Raw genomic sequence first — 21,307 nt, 5'->3', positions numbered from 1 at the left:
AATGGAAAGTCAGGAACAGGTTCAATCAGGTATATAAGAAATTTACATAATGAACAGTAGGTCCCTAGGGACTGCTGACAAACCAAGGGATCTTGGTGTGCAAGACCACAGATCCCTGAAGGTGTCAGTACAGGTAGACAAATGGGAGGCTTGCCTTCATGAGCTGGCCTGTAGAATATAAGAGCAAACAACTTTATAAAATATAGGTGAGGCCACAGATAGAATAATATGTGCAGTTCTGGTCACCACACTATCAGGAGGACATGACTGCACTGGAGAAGATGCAGAGGAGATTTGTCAGCATGCTACCTGGGATGGAAAGGCTCAGTAATGAAAAGAGCCTGGTTCATTCTCACTGGAGTAGAGGAGGCTGAGGGGGTATTTGATTGAAGTATAAAATTATAAGAGGCATAGCCAGGATAGATCATGAGAATCTTTTTCCCATGACAGACATGTCTCAGACCAGAAGGCAAAACTTTAAGGTGAGAAGTAAATAGTTTAAAGGGGATCAGAGAAAATATTTTTCAGCCAACGTAGTAGAAATATGAATGTGCTGCCTGAGAGGGTGGTGGAGGCAGGCACTCTCACAACATTTAAGAGGCATCTAGACAAACACTTAAAATGTCAGGGCATAGTAGGCTATGGACCAAGTGAAGATAAATGAGATTAATGCAGTTTGTTGTTTGTTGGTCAGCACAGACATGGAGGGCTGAAGGGACTGTTACTATGCTGCATGACTCTATGACTCTAAGACAATTAACACTCAAACTAGTTTGTCAAAGGCATTTGCTGGGTATTTCCTTGGCAATTGTCCAAATTGGTTGCAGTAATTTCAGTGAAAGTTTGGATGAAATGCCAGTGATAAACTGATTAACTTTTGGAGACTGATCAGGAGAACTGCTCGAGGAAATTCTTCACAAAAAAAATGCAATTTCTTAAGTTTACTTTTACAACAGCAGGATTGCTACTAATTCAAGCAGCATAACCCCTACTACGTAAAACAGGGTCAGTTCAGTGTTACACAGCAAATAGAAACATTCCAGGAGACCTCAGTTGTCACAGAAAAATATTCTTATAATTCAGAAACTGACATTCACAAGTAGAAGTGTTTTATTTAGGTTTCAGAATGACCAATTCTTTAAATTTCGCTCCCATTTTAAGGTAATGATGTCCAGGAATCTTTTGAGGAATGTATGCTTCAGTAACACTGACTGAAATAGTCCTTTCTTACCTTTGGTGCTAAAGTCATCCACAAGGATAACCTCTTTAATGAGATGAACAGGGGATCTGTTGAAGATGCTGTGAACTGACCTCAGAAGCGTGGACCATACTTCATCCACGAAGCACATGATGATGCTGGTTGTTGGAAGGTTGTTGTGAACTACTTGGTTGGAACACCTGGAACAAATACATCCAAGCGGTATAAAGTTTAAACAGTGGAGTTATGGCACGTGCATTGCTGTTTAGATGCAAAGGAGTTCGACCAATTCTTGATTCTTCTCTAAATCCAAAGGCTTTCTTCAAATGAGAGAACTGAACCTGCTTCACACCCTAGGTATGTATGCTGCATATAGACCAGATCCACGTAATCTCTGAAATTAGTATATATCACTGAAAGGAAGTAGAGAATAATTTTCCAAACTATTCTGGATCTTTGTATGAAATATTCATTTCCAGGAGTTTACATGACTTCAGGAAGGGAGTGCACTTCTAGTAATACATAGAACACGATAATTATATGGGAGGAGCTGGGAGAACCAGTTTATGTTCTGCTGTCTGTCATTTGTACAGGCTTGTAAACTGCGCAGCCTCAATTTATCCAATTTTCACTCCAATTACATTGCAGTACAGTATTTAGTTCATTAGACTTTTATCTTGCCCATTCCCTTCAATAAAGCAAAGTAAAACCTTTCTTCATTTAATTTCTCAGATGTAGTTCTTTCTGGTGGAAGTTTAATCATCAACTACAACAATTTCCACTGAAGTAGTGTAAGCAATATTAACCTAGGACACCTCAGAGAGTTATAGAGATGGAGTGCAGCTCATCCATACTGAACAGATATCCTAAATAAATCAAGTCCCATTTGCCAATATTTGGCTCATATTCCTCTAAACCCTTCCTATTCAAATATCCATCCAGATGCCTTTTAAATGTTATACCAGCCTCCACCACTGGCAGCTCATTCCATACACAGACCGCCCTCTGCATGAAAAAATGTCCCTTAGGTTCCTTCTAAATCTTTCCCCTCTCATCTTAAACCTACGCCCTCTAGTTTTGGACTCCCCCAACCAAGGGAAAAGACCTTGTCTACTTACCCTATCCATGCCCCTTATGATTTTATAAACATCTTTAAGGTCACCCCTCAGCCTCTGATGTTCCATGGAAAATAGCCCCAGCCTATTCAGCCTCTCCCTATAGCTCAAACCTTCCAACCCTGGCAATATCCTTGTAATTTTTTTCTGAACCCTTTCAACTTTCACAACATCCTTCTGATAGCAGGGAGACCAGAATTGCACACAATATTCCAAAAGTGACCTAACCAATGTCCTGTACAGCTGCAATAAGACTTCCCAACTCCTATACTCAACGCATTGACCAATAAAGGCAAGCATACCAAATGCCTTCTTCACCATCATGTCTACCTGCAACTCTACTTTCAAGCTACTATGAACTTGCACTCCAGGGGATCTTTGTTCAGCAACACTCCCCAGGACCTTATCATTAAATGTACAAGTCCCGTCCTGATTTGCCTTTCCAAAATGCTTCACCTCACATTTATCTAAATTTAATTCCATCTGCCACTCCTCAGCCCATTGGTCCATCTGATCAAGATCCTGTTGCACACTGAGGTAACCTTCTTTGCTGACCATACACACCTCCAATTTTGGTGTCATTTTGGTGACGAAAAGCAATCCCTGTGGCACACTACTGGTCCTAGGCCTCCAGTCTGAAAAGCACCACCACCCTCTGTCTTCAAACCAGTTCTGTATTCTCATGGCTAGATTTCCCTGTATTACATATGATCTAACCTTGCTAACCAGTCTACCATGAGGAACCTTGACAAACCCCTTACTGAAGTCCATATAGATCACATCCACCGCTCTGCCTTTATCAATCCTCTTTATAACTTCTGACGTATATTATTTTTACATGAAATAATATTTATCTTTGGAAATGTTCCTCTTATGACTGGAAAGCTTGTTTGGCATTAATGAAAAATCATAATGCATTGACGTTCCTTAACTCTTTTGATTACGTGATGTTCAAATATGGATAGAAAATTGATTTGGAACCTGTTAATCACCTTGAATAATACATTCCAAGTTGAATTTCTCCATAATTGTGCAAGTAATCTCCAATCTCTTCAAGTGATTTACTTCATGAAACTGAGCCAATTGGCTTCCAGGCTTGCTGGTCCCGTTTACTACAAATGTTGTTACATGTTCTCTTCCCTAAGGGAACTACCTAACTAAAATAATTTGTAATATCAAGCTACAAAACCTAGCTTCTCCTACCTGAATTTATGTATTAAAGATGTCTTGCAAATTATACCAATGAGGGCTACCAATTCTGGAAAACTAAATAGATACAATAGGCTGTGGCAAACTATAATAATATCATGTAGACTTTGTGTGTTACATACTGTTCTGATTTAGTTGGGTTGTTTTGGTTGGTAGAACTTGACTTATGGAGGCACATGTAGAATTGGTTGAGGTCTGGAGTGTGTAATGCATTTCTGTCTATATTAAATCAAACAAGTTCAGCATTTCTTGAGATTTTCTAAAGAAACTGTGTCTGCAGAGATTTCAATAGAATTGTGTTGGATTTACTCTTGAACCAACTTTTATTTTTATTGAGTTCCTGTGACTAACTTTAGTATATCGTGAGAATAATGTGATTTTTGCAAAAATCAATGAGAAATCTGAATTGATCAAATACGGTTACTGAGCGAAAACATCTGACTTCAACACTTTTGTAAATGCAAGAAGATTGCATTGTTTCATAAAACAACAATGCAAATAATCTTTGACCTAGTTTTTAATCAGAAATGACTCCATTGGAAGCTTATGGAGAGATAGTGGTGGTGGTTGTAGAATGGGAGGTGAGAGGTATGGTTCATGCAGAAAAAAAAGGTGGAACTTAAGAGGATCTGAACACCAAAATTACCCTAGTCGGATAGAATGGCTGTTTGGACATTTGGTGGGCAAATGGCATAGGTAGATGGGTGGAATAGCAGCATGGAGATAGTACGTGGACAATAGATGTTTGAAATGAGGAAGTGAATTCAAATGGTATGAAATGGGGTGTTGGGAATGGTCTTGGAATTTATAAAATCTTAACTGAATATGCTAGCTTATAATAATATAAAAGAGGTTCTATCATTGTCTGTCTTTTCTTGTGTTCATTCTTTATCTGAATGGCTACAGTGATTCATCAATCTTTTAGCTGGGATCAGAAGTCCCACTGAAAAATTGCAAAAATGTCGGTTGCTGAAGGCCTCACTGGCAATGCCAATATACACAGCATTGACAATGATCGGAGTCATAAAATGTGGCACTGGAAAAGCACAGCAGGTCAACCAGCATCCGGGGAGCAGGAGAGATGACATTTCGGGCATAAGCCTTTCATCAGGAATGTGGAGGAGAAGGGGGCTGAGAGATAAATAGGAGGGTGAGGGTGAGGTTGGGGGGAAGGCAGCTGGGAAGGCAATAGGTGGATGCAGGTGGGGGGTGATTGTGATAACTCGGGGGGAGGGTGGAGCGGAGAGATGAGAAGGAAGATGGACAGGTAGGATAAGGGCAGTGCCAAGTTGGAGGATTGGCTCTGGGATGAAGTAGGGGGAGGGGAGGTTTGGAAACTGTGAAGTTGATGTTGGTGTGGGTGGTTGAAGGGTCCCAAGGCCGAAGATGAGGCATTCTTCCTCCAGTTGATGGTTGGCTTGGATTTAGCAGTAGAGGAAGCCATCTGCCTATCCACTATATCCTCCCCACCGACCTATCACTATTACCCCCCACCTGCATCCACCTATCACCTTCCCAGCTACCTTACCCCCAACCCTATACCCCCATTTATCTCTCAGCCCCCCTTTACATTTCTGATGAAGGGCTTTTGCCCAAAACGTACACGTTCCTGCTCCTCAGATGCTGCCTGATCTGCTGCACCTCTCCAGCGCTACACTTTTCGACTCAGACTCTCCAGCATCTGCAGTCCTCACCTTCTCCTCATTGACAATGATCAGAAGATCTGGGTAAATGTTGCAGTAAAGATACTAATTTCACCTCAAATATTTTCCATGTGTTTACTAGTTTCAAGCATTCCATTGTTAATTGTAGCACATGTGAACAAAGAAACACCTCCAGTATTTAACTCTGGCCATGTGCCTTAACTCAGTGCCCGGTGCCCCAGTTTTTTTGCATGGCATACCATTTAATTGATCGTGAAATTACACTGAGTAAATTTTATATGCAGTTTCTTCAACTTTCTATTAAAACAAATGTAAACTAAAACAACAGATTTATGCCATTCACTATAGTAGCAAAGGAATTTCATGTAATAACTGGTGTTCATTCTCTAATTATTTGCACAGTATAATTGAAAAGTCCTTCTGGCATTTCTAATTCAGTGGAGTGCAAAGTTAAATGTATATTTTCAGTGAACCAAAATAATTTTGGAACTTGTTTTAAATTGTCCAGATCCAAAAGGTGTTATATAAATGCAAGTCTGTGTTGTTTTGTGTTTAAATTTAAATCCCAATACTGAAAGCATTGCATAGAGCGTCTTGTTTCCCTCACTTTAACCATGAAAACAGTTATAAACTTTGACTTGGAGTAGTTACTTATGTTAAACGTCTTGGAACCACATGGTGAAGGAGAATAGCAGAACTCAATCCTTACTCAGTTTTAGATTTATTCACAAAGTGAGGCATTATAATAATGGAGAATCTGACTGTATGGCTTCCGCCAGTGTCAAGAAATGTCTCTTTATAAATCTTTGAGCAACCTTAAACATAATTAAATTCAGTAACAGAGAAGGAGACAAAAATGCAGTTAACTCCTGACAAGTACAATTACATGGGATACAAGGCAAAATGTGAAGATAATTTATGTAATTAAAATAATGTTTTAGGACTGATGATGCACACTAGCCCCTAAGGTACCTACTGGTCAAAAAAGATCTCAAACATTCAGGTAACACCGCATGGTCCCTCTCCAAGGACACCTTGATGCAGATGTAAACACAAAAGAGGGCCAGATAGTTAAGATGAATGACTATCTCAAAGACCTGCTCCCTGGACCTGCTTATTGGCACTTCAGTCAGGCCTTGAAACACAATCATAATCAGGTCCAAAATATTACTGTAACCCCTCCTGCACCATTTAGTCACAAGTCAGGAATGTGGACTGAGGCATAAGCAAAATCTAAGTTACAGTAGGAATGGATCAGATGACAAAGAATCCATATGGTTCGTGGTCAGTAATAAGGGAAAAAACAACACAAAAATAATAGCTTTGATGAACAATCATCTAGACTCCATGAATGCTGCCTGATTTGTTGTGATCTCCAGCATTTGTTGTTTTCAGTACAGATTCCAGCATCTGCAGCAATTTGCTCCTACAAAAATAGCTGGAAAGATGCGTTGGAAAAGGGATACAAACAATTTAGACAGATAGTAATAGGTTAAGTAAGTGAGTAAAATATTGACGAATGGAGTATAATGTAGAAAAATGTGAATTTATTTGTGGTGAAGAAGGCATTTGGCAGAAGTTTGGATGCCATATTGCAGCTTAGAGGACATTGGTGAGGCCACTATTACAATATTGAGTACAAGTCTGGCCGCCCTTCTAGAGGATGTTGTGAAACCTGAGAGGGTGCTAAAAAGATTTACAGGGATGTTGCCAGGATTGGAGGGCTTGAGTTATAGGCTGAGGCTCAATAGGCTGGGTCCTTTTTTCCCTGGAGCATTGGAGGCTGAGGGGTGACCTTACAGAGGTTTATAAAATCATTAGGGGCATGGATAGGATGAGTCGCCAAGGTCCTTTCCCTGGGGTAGGGGAGTCCAAAACTAGAGGGCATAGGTTAAGATGAGAGGGGAAAGATTTAAAAGGGACCTGAGGGGCAACTTTTTCATGCAGAGGGTGGTGTGTGTATAGAATGAGCTGTCAGAGGAGGTGGTGCAGGCAGGTACAATTACAAATTTTAAAAGGCATCTGGATGGGTATATGAATAAGAAGGGCTTAGAGGGATATGGGCCAAATGCTGGCAAATGGAACTAGGTCAGACTGGGATGTCAGGTCAGAATGGTCCAGTTGGAGCAGAGGGTCTGTTTCTGTGCTGTATGACTCTATTCAAAATGCAATTTTGGAGATCACTTTGTAAACCATCCTAGATTAGTTCTATGTCACAGTCGCAAACATTTAAATTCTTTGTTTTTACTTCCACTCTGACATCTCTGCTCTTGGCCAACTACACTGCCCCACTGAAGATCAATATTGAACTTAAGAATAGCACCTCATCTTTTGATTCAGCACTTTTAAGTTTTCTGGACAAGAAACTGATTTTAACAATTTCAAATCAAAATCATTGTCCCCAATTTTTCAGAAGCAGTTAATGATGATTGTTCTGATATTCCTATTTACCTCTCCCACAACCCTTTTTTCACAAGTATTTTCTATTTTTCATAACTCCCAGAGAATATCCAGAATTTTCCAATTTTACTTTGCATTTCAATCATCTGCAGTAATTTGTTCTGTTATCAATGATTAGTAATGTGTTCAGAAAAAAACAATCAAATGAAAATCTGACTAAATCTACAAGGAAACATTATCCATCTACTCTCTCCACACATATTGAGTGTTTCAAGTACTTTGCTCTGAAATTATGCAAGAAGTTCAGTTGAAAGCTGGAAATTCTTAAATGCTGAATACACACATTAGGAGCATCAGTTTGAAAACAGAAAAATCCTAGGTACAAATTTCATTTCTACCTCTCTCCATCCCATCGACTGCAAGAGTCAGTTTGAACAAAGAATTATTTCTATCTAAAACATGAATCTACCATTCTTCACCCAGTCCTCCAAACCTACTAATTGCCCTTTATACTTTTAAAAACAACTACAGTAGATGTAATGGCTGTCCATTTCAATCTTTCCACAGTAGTTTACTGCAGAGAGTTGGAAGGAGTACAGTGGGATGGAACAAGGTTGAAGGATGAGATAATAGTAACTTTACATTTATTCCCTACAAAAGCACTAATCTCTAATCATAGAACATAGAACAGTACAGTACAGGAACAGTCCCTTCAGCCCAAGATGTTGTGCTGAACATGGCACCAAACAAAACACATCCCTTCTATCTGCCCTTGGTCCATATCCTTCCATTCCTTGCATATCCATGTATTTATCTAAGAGTCCGTAAATGTCTCTATCGTATCTGCCTCTACCACCATCCCTGGTAGCATGTTCCAGACTCCTACGACTCTCTGTGTCAAAAACTTGCTGTTCGGATCTCCTTTGAGATCCTAGCTTTCCCCCTCTCACCTTAAATGCATGGCCCCGAGTTTGAGACATTTCAATTCTGGGAAAAAGATGCTGACTGTCAATCCTATCTATGCATCTCATTATTTTATGGATTTCTATCAAGTCTACCCTCCGCCTCCGTAGCTCCAGAGAAAACAACTTGAGTTTCTCTATCCTTTCTTTATAGCTCATCCCCTCTAATGCGTGATATTCCTATAATGTGAGATCACAGGAGAAGGAAACTATCGTGTTATATCAGAACTGATTGTATAATACCGACTGTTCATTGGAAAATTAAACTTACTTAGTCCAGTGGGAAAATGAAGCACGTCACACAGGGATTCCTGGTCTTTACCTGATTTGAGATTGAATTTATTTATGCTAATTTATATATTTTCTGACCAACTTTTTCAGAAATGTCATGATGCCACTTCTGGATGAGGTAGGACATGCACCCAGACCTCCTAGCCCAGAAATAGGGACATTACCACTGCACAACACTAGCCCTCAGCACACTAATTTACAATTCTTTCTCAGTGCTTGCACAATTAATTTCAATCTGACTGATAAAGGAGATGCACAATTACTTGCCACGGTCACTCAGATCCTGGATGGTTAATTTTACTCGTTGCTTTATTATCAACACATACTTTCAACAACTTGCCACAGAAAAATTCTAAAAGCTAACCTTGCAATGGGTCATCTAGCAAAGGGAACAGAAGTTTGCGATTTGGTCTTTCATACTTTCTCCATCATTCAATAAAATAATGGCTACTCCGACTGCCTTCTGAACTCCACTTTTCTGTCTGAACCCCACAATCCTTGACTCACTTGTGTATCAGATGTCTATTTAACTCAACCTTGAATAAATTTAAAGAACCAGCCTTCGTAACTTTCTGGGGAAGAAAATTTCACACTCTCACAAGTCGTAGAGAATAAAATTCTCCATTTATTTTTTTAAATAAATTCTTCAGCAGAGGAGTGAGTCAAATGGCCATAGATATAAGAACAGAAGTGCACCATTTGGCCCATTGAGTCTGTCCTGCTATTCAAAAAGATCATTCTCCAAACTGCTTCTAAAATAATGCTTTTTTTTAAAAAAAGGAGACCAAAACTGTATGTAGTACTTCAGATGTGATCTCACCATTACCCTTTTGAGCTGCAGTAAAACGTTTGTACTCTTATATGTCATTCCGTTTGCAAGTAAGGTTGTTTTCTTAATCTTTTACCAGAATTGCACGCTAATTTGCTGCGTGATACATGAACCAGGTCCTTCACATCCTGCTGTACCACCAAGTTCTGTAATCTTTTTCTATTTAAAAATTATACAGCTTTTCAATTCTTCCTGCCAAAATGCACAGTTCTATATTTACTGACATATATGCTCCATCTGCCAAATTTTTGCTCGCTTATTTAATTTATAATCTCTTTCCTGACTTTCTAACTCTTCTTTACAACTTACTTTCTGACCTATTTTTGTGCCATTTGCAATTTTAGCAATTCTTGATATGGATTGTAAGTAATTGAGGTCTTGGTAGTGATCTCTGTGGCACTCCACTAGTTGACAGATTGCCATCTCAAAAAAAACATTTATTGCTATTATGTGTTTTCTCTTGGCAAACCAATCATTTAACCTTGCTAACCCCTACACCATGTGGTCTTCTCTTGTGCAGGGACTTTTGATTTGGCTACTTATCAAATGTCATTGGAAATTCAAGTTCATTACATTAACAAGTCCGCCTTTACCCACCTGAGATGTTGCTTTATCTAAAACTCTAATAAGAACATAAGACATGGGGAGCATGAGTAGACCATTCAACACCTCAAGCCTGTCGAGACATTATATAAGGTCATGGCTGATTTGCCCCAGACCCCGACATCTCTTTTGTACCAGCTGCTCAGAGCTTTCAACTCCCCGATATTTCAAATATCCATCTATCTCTCCTTAAATATGTTCAGTGACCTATCCTCTAAAAATCTCTGCTGTAGAGAATTCCAGGTATTTTCTGGGAGAAGAAATTTATTTGCACCACACAAATGACAGACAATGACCAGCTCTAGTAAGAGGCAATCCAACCACCAGCCCTTGACATTCAATGCATGGTGTTACCATCACTGAATCTATAAACTATCAACTCCTTTGAGGTTACCATTATCCAAAATATCAATTACAAAAACATAGTGGCCACAACAGCAAGTCAGAGACTAGGAATACTGCAACAAGTAATTCATGTCCTGACTCCCCAACGCCTGCTCATCATTAACACGGAACAGTCAGGAGTATGATGAAACACTCCCTCTTGACCGGGTGGGAGCAGCTCCAACAACACGCAAGAGGCTTGACACCATCCAGGACAAAACAGCCTACTTGTTTGGCACCACATCCACAAGCATCCAATCCTCCCACCATCAGTGCTCAGTAGCAGCAATGTGTACTAGCTGCATGATGCAGTTAGAAATTCATCAAAGGTCCTCAGACATGCCCTTCCAAACCCACAACCATTTCCTTCTAGAAGGACAAGCAGATATATGGGAACACCACGACCTGCAAGCTCCCCTTCAAACCACTCATGATTCTAATTTGGAAATATATTGTCATTTCTACATTGTTTCCGGGTCAAAATCTTGGAATTCCTTCCGTAACAGCATTGTAGGTCAACCTACAACAATGGACTGCAGTGGACTGTGGTGGATCAAGAATGCAGCTCACCACCACTTTCTCAAGGGTAGTCAGGGACAGGCAATGAAAATGCTGGCAGCCAGTAAAGCTCGCATCCCACGAGTGAATTAAAAAAAAATTGTTTTAAATGAATGTCCCTTAGTTAGACATTCCTCTTAATTGGAAATGTCTTCTCACCATCTACCATGCCAAGCCTCCTCAGAATCTTGCATGTTTCAATAAAAATAATAAGGTAGAAGACAGAGGGTGGTCGTGGAGGGTTGTTTTTCAGACTGGAGGCCTGTGACCAGTGGAGTGCCACAAGGATCGGTGCTGGGTCCTCTACTTTTTGTCATTTACTTAAATGATTTGGATGCGAGCATAAGAGGTACAGTTAATAAGTTTGCAGATGACACCAAAATTGGAGGTGTAGTGGACAGCGAAGAGGGTTACCTCAGATTACAACAGGATCTGGACCAGATGGGCCAATGGGCTGAGAAGTGGCAGATGGAGTTTAATTCAGATAAATGTGAGGTGCTGCATTTTGGGAAAGCAAGTCTTAGCAGGACTTATACACTTAATGGTAAGGTCCTAGGAAGTGTTGCTGAACAAAGAGACCTTGGAGTGCAGGTTCATAGCTCCTTGAAAGTGGAGTCGCAGGTAGATAGGATAGTGAAGAAGGCATTTGGTATGCTTTCCTTTATTGGTCAGAGTATTGAGTACAGGAGTTGGGAGGTCATGTTGCGGCTGTACAGGACATTGGTTAGGCCACTGTAGGAATATTGCGTGTAATTCTGGTCTCCTTCCTATCGGAAAGATGTTGTGAAACTTGAAAGGTTTCAGAAAAGATTTACAAGGATGTTGCCAGGGTTGGAGGTTTTGAGTTATAGGGAGAGGCTGAACAGGCAGGGGCTGTTTTCCCTGGAGCGTCAGAGACTGAGGGGTGACCTTATAGAGGTTTACAAAATTATGAGGGGCATGGATAAGATAAATAGACAAAGTATTTTCCCTGGGGTCGGGGAGTCCAGAAATGGAGGGCATAGGTTTAGGGTGAGAGGGGAAAAATATAAAAAAGACCTAAGGGGCAACTTTTTCATGCAGAGGGTGGTACGTGTATGGAATAAGCTGCTAGAGGATGTGGTGGAGGCTGGTACAATTGCAACATTTAAGAGGCATTTGGATGGGTATATGAATAGGAAGGGTTTGGAGGGTTATGGGCCGGGTGCTGGCAGGGTGGGACTAGATTGGGTTGGGATATCTGTTTGGCATGGACGGGTTGGACTGAAGGGTCTGTTTCCATGCTGTGCAGCTCTATGACCCTAAGAAAACCCCTTATTCTTTTAAACTCTAATGAATAAAGGCCTAATCAGCTTAGCTACTCTTGATAAGTCAACCCCTTCATCCCAGAAGTCAGGCTGGTCTGTCTATTTTGCATGATCTCCAATGCCAGTACATCCTTTCTTAAACATGTGGACCAAACTGAACACAGTATTCTAGGGGTGGCCTCACCAACACTCTGTACAGTTGCAACAAGACTTCCCCACTTTAAAACTCCAACACCCTAGTAATAAAGGCCAATATTCCATTTACCATCTTAGCTACTTGCTGTCCCTGCATGCTAACATTTTGTATTTCACAATTGATTATTTAAATTTGACTTCCCTTTCACAAGGCTGTGTTAGCTTTACCTAATTAAACTGCAATTTTCTAAATATCCTGCTAAAATACAGTAATAAAAATTCTAGTAAGTTCACTATGACAGATATTAGGCCAACTACCTTATAGATTTCTGCTTTCTGCTTCTCTCCTTTTTGAATAAAATTGTTGCATTTGCTATTTTCTAATCTGCTGTGACTATTTCAGGTTGCAAAAAGAGGGATTTTGAAAGCTCCATCTACTTTCTATATAGTACTGCTATTTTTTAAGACCCTGCAGGGTGTTGGTGAGGCAATCTGATCCTGGGATGTGTCAGCCTGCAAATCGCTGACAGCGTTACATGATCAACTACAGAAAATTATAAACCACTGTGTTGTCTACCATTCAACAGAATCAGACTGATTGCAAACGGACCATATTGCAATCAGTACTAATTTTAATTTTGAAGCAAACAACTGCAGGAGATAAGATCAAATGAATGGATTGAAATATTTTCCTGTCCCAAGGTTTTAAGAAGTTGGGATAGGAGTAGGCCATTTGATTTATCAAGCCTGCTCCACCTTTCAATAAGTTCATAACTGATCTAATTGTGAACTTAACAGAGAAGAAACTCTTTCTCATCTCAGTCTTAAATGAGACAGAGTGGGATGTAAAAAATATAGTTATTCTAAACACAGTGAATGTCATTATATTTTTCCAGTTTTGACCTCATCAGCATAGAAAATATGTTTCTTTTAAAGAAAAATCTATTCATATCAAAACTGTGCTATCTTGAAAATTGTGCACTTTTTGATATACACTCTTATTCCTGTTCAGGTCTTAGCAGGTGAGGCCCACACAAGCAAAAGGTTTTGTCCGCACTGTGCTGGAATGTAATTATTACCAGCATGGCTATGAAACTTTGGTTTATATTCCAGTCATAAAACTGACCATACCTGGGTTAGTCCCACCTGTACAATACAAAATATATTTAATGTTTCCATCATTCATAATTAATAGGATCTTTGGATATAATTTCAGGAAGTTTTCACAGAACAAACTAACAAGAAATTAAACCAAGCTGAGGCATCTGAAAGTTAATAATGTACTATAAATATGATTTATATCCTTCAATAGCAAAATAATAATGACCACATATTTCTATTGCAGGTGTCACTGGCTGGCTAGCATTTATTGCCTGGCCTAATTGATCTTGAGAAAGTGGCAGTGAGTTGCCTTTATCATAAACTACAATCTACATTCTGTAGGTACTCCCACAATGCCATTAAGGAAGATATTCCAGGATTTTGACCCAGTGACATTGAAGGGAGAATGATACAACTTCAAATTGGGTGACTGGTCTCCGGGGGGGGGGGGGGGGGGGGGGCTTGCAGGTGGTGGTATTTACATGTATCTGCTGCTTTTGTCCTTCTAGACAGTAGTGGGGTTGTGGGTTTGTAAAGTACTGTCTAAGGTCCATTTATGAATTTATGTAGTGCATCTTGCAGATGGTACACATTGCTATAACAGTGTGTCGGTAGTGGATGTTTGTGCACATAGTACTAATCAAGTGGTCTGTTTTGTATTTGATGGTGTCAAGCTTCTTTAGTGTTGTTGAAACTGCATGCAACCAGCTAAGTGGGAAGTATTTCATCACTATCCTCACTTGAGCTTTGTAGATGGTCGACAGGCTTTAGTGAGCCAGGTGGTGAGTTCCTCACTGCAGTAGTCCTAGCTTCTGACATACTCTTGTAGCCACTGTATTTATACGCTGGGTCCAATTCAGGTTCTGGTTAATAGTGACCCCCAGGATGTTAACAGTGGGGGATTCAATGATGGTAACAGCATTCAATATCAAGGGGTGGAGGTAGTTAGATCGTCTCTTACTTAGAGATGGTCATTGCCTGATACTTGCTAAGTGTGAATGTTACTTGTGACTTTCCAGGCCTTGCAGCATTTGGACATGGATGGCTGAAGCTGATGGAGCCTAGGGCACAACCCTGCAGAAGTGTCCGGGAGCTGAGATGACTGACCTTCAACAACCATCTTCCTCAGTGCCAGGTATGACGCCAACCAGCAGAGAATTACATCCCTGGTTCCCATTGAGTCCAGTTTCATCAGAGCTCCTTGACACCACACTCAGTCAAAGGTAGCCTTCATGTCAAGGGCAGTGACTCTCATATCACATTTGGAATTAAGCTCTTTTGTCCATGTTTCAACTAAGTCCGTAATGACGTCAGGAGCTGAGTGGTCCTGGCAGAACATAAAATGAGCAGGTTGTTGCCAAGCAGGTGCTGATTAATAGTACTGTTGATGACACCTCACATCATTTTACTGATGATTGAGAGTACATTGATTGAGCAATAATTGGCTGCATTGGATTTATCCTGGTTTTAGTATGCAGGGCATACCTGACCAAATTTCTACACTGTCAGGTACATTTTGTAGCTATACTGGAACAGCGTGGCTATGGGTGCAGCAAGTTCTGGAGTCCAAGTCTTCAATACTGTTGCAAGAATTTTGTCAGGATCCATTGTCCTTGCATCCTCTGCCACCAACCTGATATCATGTAGACTGAAACAAATTGGTTGAAGAGTGGCACCTGTGATGTTGGGGACTTTTGAGAGATGCTGAAATGGACCTTCTGCCGGACACGTCTGGTTGAAGATTATTGTGAATGCTTTCGCCTTGTCTTTTCTAATGATATGCTAGGCTTCCTATCATTGAAAATGGGAGTATTTGTGGAGTCTCCTCTTCCAGTGTGTTGTTTAATTATTCATCTCCAGTCACAACTAAATGTGGCAGGACTGCATAGCCTAGAACTGATCAGTTAGTTGTAAGATCATTTAGCTCTGTCTTACAATTGCTGCTTATGCTGTTTGGTGTACAAGCAGACCTGCATTCTCCACCAGGACAACACCTCATACTTTTTAGCATGCCTGATGCTGCTTCAGGCATAGCCTTGTGCAAATTTCATTGAACGAGAGTTGATTGTTTGGTTTGGTGAGAATGGTAGGAATATGCTGAAGCATGAGTTTGCAGAATGTGTCGGAGTATGATTCAGCTGGTGCCCACATGGATGTCCAGTGTTGAGTTGCTACATCTGTTTCATATCTGTATCATTTTGCACAGTAATAGTACTACACTACACAATGTGAGGTATTGTCACTGTGAAAGCAGGACCTTGTCTTCACAAGGGCTGTGTGGTTGTCACTCTAAGTGACAACATCACGCATAGATGCATCTGCGGAAGGCAGATTGGTGAGGACAAGATCAGGTATATGTCTCCCCTTACCATTTGTTGCAGACTCAGTCTAGCAGAAGCATCGACCAGCTAAATTAGGAGTGCTGCTTCAGAGCCACTCTTCTGGTGGAATTGAAATTCCACACCCTTCATGTCATGTTTCCTCCAAGTATTGCTTAACACGGAGGAGCACTGATTCATCAGCTGAGGGAGGACTGTATATGATAATCAGCAGGAGGTTTCCTTGCCCGTGTTTGAGGTGATGGCATGTTTCTTCAGAGTCAATGCTGAGGACTCCCAGAGCAACTCCCTCCTGAATGTATACCACTGTGCCACTACCTCTGCTGAGCCTGGCTGGCAGTGGGACAGAACGTATGTCGGGATGGTGACAGTATTGTCTGGGGCATTGTTGGCAAGATATGTTTCCATGAGTATGATTATATCAAGCTGTTACTTGACAGCTATCCTGGCTTTGGCAAAAGCCTTCAGATGTTACAGGAAGGCCTAGCTGTTTTTGCTATTGTCAGTGCTCAGGTCGATGTGTTTTCATTCCATTTTAGTGCTGTATTCAACTGATAGGTTTGTAACACCATTTCAGAGGGTTAGAATCACATGTAGACCAACCAAGGTAAGATCTTTTTTCCTGTCAATCTTCGTAATTCCAGATTTTTATTGAATTTAAATTTCATCATCTGCTGAAGTGGGATTTGAACCCAGCTCCCCAGAACATTACCTGGGTCTCTGGATTAATAGTCTAACAATAATACCAATTGGGCATCTTCTCTCTTGACTATATTACAAATTTAATTAGTTTCAGCCTTTGAAATTTATTTTATAATTTGAATTCCTCCCCACCACCTCAAATTGATGAGTTTACATGAGAAATGATCTGATAAAATTCTAACAGGAGCTATACAAATCGCAGAAAATAAAACTTCAGATAAATTTAGGATTTAACAGTACAGAAAATAATAATGCTAAATTTTAGATGTACAGCAATAAATAAAAAACTGACGTGAGTGATAAACTGTCATTATGCAGCGACAGTGTCCCTACTTCTGTGCTAGGAGACCTAGGGATCAAGCCCCAGATGGTCCAGAGGTGGATTATAGCATATCTGAACAAGTTGATTCAAAATATCTACCCACTTACCACAATATTATATAAATTAACATGTAAACAATTGACATTAAATACGTTATTAATCAACTTGTCCAGACATCATATGTTAGTCGCACGTCTGAAAGAATAAAAACAGAAGTTGCTTAAAAACCTCAGCAGCTCTGAGGAAAAGTCACCAGATCCGAAACGTTAATTCTGATTTATCTTCACAGACGTTGCCAGATCTGCTGAGCTTTTCCAGCAACTTCTGTTTTTGTTTCTGATTTACAGCATCCGTAGTTGTTTCGGTTTTTACACCTCTGAAGAAGGTGAGACTTGAACCTTTTTTTTTGGCTGAGAGTTAGGTGCACTACCACTGCACAAGGGCCCCTTCATAGAGTGAGGAACAACAGAGTCAGTATCAGATTATCGCAGTGCATATGGATGCTATTAATTTTTCAAACAGTAAATATTTTGCTATTAACCTGCTCAACCACGTTATGATACACTTCTGGAGCGGGTAGGACTTGAACCCAGAGATAAGGAAACTACCACTGTATCACAAAATTCCCTCCCAAAATAACAGTCGTCATAAGCATTGACGTGGATTAGTTTCATTGAATTTGGTCAGATCTATCTCTCTAGACCAGACCTCGAATTTACACTCTGTTGATAAAATCTGAACGTGTCAATTTCAAACGTCTTATCCATTAGGCCATGCGAGTACAACAGCTCAGGTTAGATTTGGAAAATTATACACGAGAGGACTTTAGTACTTTTTCTAATTACTATCTCACCCTTCAGGTCTGGTATCCGGAATAGCCCTGTCCAGTGGAATCATGTCACTGAGAAACACGTTGAAATGTCCCTCATTCCATTTCTCCTTTGCTAATTTTTCATGTTCTTTTGGCACAATTGCTCGATGCCCAAACTGACCGACGGCTTTGGAATCACGAGGGGATATAGTCATGTCAATTGCCAAAACTTTGTGCACTCCGGCGACAGAATCTAAATGAGTAAATGAATGGTTTAGAATATTGCTATCTCTCTGTAGCTCAATTGTTTCGTTGATTTTAAGAGTTACTTCCATCGTAATATCTTTCGAAAAATCTCTTTCCTCAATGGCGTATGTCTGATTTTTAATTAAATTGTTTATTACTGTTTCGTTAATTTCAAGTTCAGTCTGTGTGTTTGTGGCATTCATTAATAAACCGCTTACAACAGTCTGTTTTAATAGAAGACCTTTTATGTCATTAATAGTGGCAGATTCATTTTTTGTTCCATTCCAAACTTTAAAAGTGGATATTGTTTTCCCATTGGATTGTTTGACTGTATCGTTGACCAGTACAGCCACAATATTTGGTTCGATTGCCGTGACAGATGAATTGACCTTGGGCCATTCTCCCAGCGCGGTATTTTCAGAGTTTACTGCTGTTTCATTTGGTAAGGGGGCTGGGAGAAGTGGTGAGCCTGGGGTGGCCTCTGCTGCGCGGTTGCTATCGGGCTTTTCCTTCGCCGGCTTCACGCTTTGTAGTCGGCTTCCTTTGGCCGACCTTCCCCGCTGATCGGGCTGATGCTGCGACTCTCGACCAGCGGGAGTCGCCGGTTGAGCCATGACTTTCCCCGCTCTCGGGGGCTGAGAGGGTGTTCGGAGGTCGGGCCTCCGAACCTCGGGCACCTTCTCAGGTAATGGGGCGGGGTGAGAAGCTCCGAGTGCCGGCCGGGGCCGCCATGCAGGCGTGTGGAGGCGGCCGCCACCTCCACGAGACTGGGGAGCCGTTGGCCGGTTCCAGAATGTTCCGGGGGGCAGAGAGAAGGCGCGGCCGTTGATCGGGGGGCGCGTGCCCAGTCGCACGCGATGTTTTGCCGACCTCACCTCAACCAGCCGCCCGTCGGCCGCGTGCAGCCCTTCAGTAGCAGGACCTTCGGCTGGAGCGGAGCGGTTCCCGTGGCGAGCCCGCCGCCCGGAGTCCCCCTCCCCGGCAAAGCCGTAAGCGCCTCCGGCCCGTTTCCTGAACATCTTGTGTAGCTCCTGGTCTTGCAGCACCTTCGCCCTCAGCCGCTCCAGCCGCACCAGCTCTTCTCTGGAAACTCTGCTGTTGATCTCGGTGAAGGAGAACCGCAGCGCTGCCATGTCGAAGATCAACCAGATAATCGAGGCGGCAAAAATAATCGCTAGGATCCTACCGCTGCCTCGAAAGAGCTTTCTCATTTTATTGACCATTTGTTGTTGACCTTAGTACAGGCTGGCTCCCTCCTTTCCTGTCTTTTCACACGAGCAATGATGTGGCGGTGCCCCTTTCTGCTTCCCGGTGTCTCTCACACTCAGCCCTTGGCTGCCTGCGTGGCATTTCAGCAACCGGCTTCACAGGAGCGGTCCAGCCGTGCAATGGTGCAAAGTCTGTAATAACACACCAAGACACTTAACACCTTCAAATATAATAAATTTTTACAACCACTTCAATACGAAAGCGGGTGTTCCAGCCATTTACTCATTATTTCTGTCTTTATGGTGCACCGGCTGCAAACAGTCCACGTGTCAAGTTTGCATCCTTCTCAGGAACAAGGAGAGACGTTCAATGAAATTCCTGGAGTTTGATTGGACTGAATTTATTCGTTTCTTCTGATATTGTTTTAAACTTCACTTGTATTTGCATGGTCAGCGAACGTTTAAATGCAGGACTACTGCAAAGAAATATGAGCACGATTAATTAAATCCTATTCAGTTTGATCTGACAGCATTTTAGGCAACAGCTGCCTTCTTAGGTTTCGTCAAAGTTTTAGTGCAGATAGGTAAGACCATTCCTTTAATCTGAAGTCTGGGGCAGAAAAACAATTTCAACCATCCAATTTCAAACAATGCGCAATGAAACTGTCGACAGTACGATTAAATGCAATGTAATTTCTTTTTCCGTCTCATTTTCGATCTTAGAAGACTTGCCCAGTGACTCAATTTTACACTTATCGAATTTTTTACACAGTATACCCATGTGAAACAGGAATTGGAGGGAGCCTGCTCAAGTTCATTTCAACTGGTGTTAGACAAACAAAACTTTGGAGCTAAAATTTTAGATTGGATTTACATTCATTTCCCTGGCTGTAACGAAGATTCATTATGTAATTGTCTTGAAGATTCATTCGGTGATTACAGAAGTGTAAGTGTTCAGATATATTTGTTTTTAAATTTCATTGTCAACCTTGGCGCAGTTGGAAGTGCTCACGCCTGTGTCAGAATTGCAGGGATCCAAGAATTACTCCAGAGACTTCAGCAATTGTCCGTGTTGATACTTTATAATTTCAATTTAACTTATACTTTATTCATAAAAAAAATCTTTGTGTACGTACATAATCACTAAAGCAGTTTAGTTCTGTACAGTAGCACATGAAGAAACAAAATTGAGTTTGACTCTATCCAGCAAACAATCCCAACGCGTATCCAAGATATCCAGCCGGTTTCGCAACAGTTTCTACCCTACTGCTGTTAGAATACTGAATGGCCTCACAAACTCTTAACATTCATCTGTTTTTGTTTTTGCCTCCGTTTACCTATTATTTACTATCTATGCTACTTAACTATGTGATGCAAGACAAAGCTTTTCATTGTGCCTCTGTACACGACAATAAATTCAATTCAATTCATAACCACTATCATCCAAGATGGTGGCAGAATAGGACTCTCCAGCCAGAGCTCCTCTGCATGCTCTTTTTCTATTTTTTTCTTTTTTCTGGAGTGCTTTTTTAAACTTTTAACTTTTTAAACTTGCTCAGTGGGGATGGAAGAAGTGAGTCCCGGACCAAAGGCTAGTGCGGGAGACAAATCCCAGACCGGAGGTTGGCGTGGGAGTCGAGTCCTGGGCTGGAGGTTGGCACAGGAGGAGAGTCCCAGATCAGAGGCTGATTTGAGAGGTGAGTCCCAAGAGGCGAGTCCTGAACTGGGGGTGGGTACAGGGAGGCGAGTCCCAGACCAGAGGCCGGCATACGAGACGTGTCCCAGACCGGAGGCCGGCATGGGAGGTGAGTCCCAAACCAAAGGCCAATGTGGGAGGTGAGTCCCAAACTGGAGGCTGATGTGGGGGGTGAGTCCCAGAAGCAAGCCTTGGACCGGCGATGGGCAGGTCCTAAGTCAGAGGTCAGCATGGGAGGTAGGTCCTGG

At 41.3% G+C, this 21,307-nt stretch overlaps 1 protein-coding gene across 1 annotated transcript in view; it reads right to left on the bottom strand.

The window, feature by feature from the left end:
• Nucleotides 1-20,994, bottom strand: part of galnt5 (polypeptide N-acetylgalactosaminyltransferase 5) — a 72,796-nt gene extending 51,802 nt beyond the window's left edge. The window contains exons 1-2 of the mRNA XM_043693792.2: nucleotides 17,952-20,994; nucleotides 1,232-1,398 (exon numbers count right to left, since the gene is read on the bottom strand). Of these exons, the coding sequence (XP_043549727.2) occupies nucleotides 1,232-1,398; nucleotides 17,952-19,378 (1,594 nt within the window). The 5' untranslated portion in view covers nucleotides 19,379-20,994. The remainder of the gene's footprint in view (nucleotides 1-1,231; nucleotides 1,399-17,951) is intronic.
• Nucleotides 20,995-21,307: the final 313 nt, after the last annotated feature.

The sequence above is a fragment of the Chiloscyllium plagiosum genome, unplaced genomic scaffold (genome assembly GCF_037043375.1).
Source record: "Chiloscyllium plagiosum isolate Xiang-an unplaced genomic scaffold, Cpla_swu_hap1 HiC_scaffold_7, whole genome shotgun sequence".
NCBI lineage: Eukaryota > Metazoa > Chordata > Chondrichthyes > Orectolobiformes > Hemiscylliidae > Chiloscyllium > Chiloscyllium plagiosum.
The sequence above is the reverse complement of the archived record's forward strand: the minus strand, read 5'-3'. Positions and strand labels throughout refer to the sequence as shown.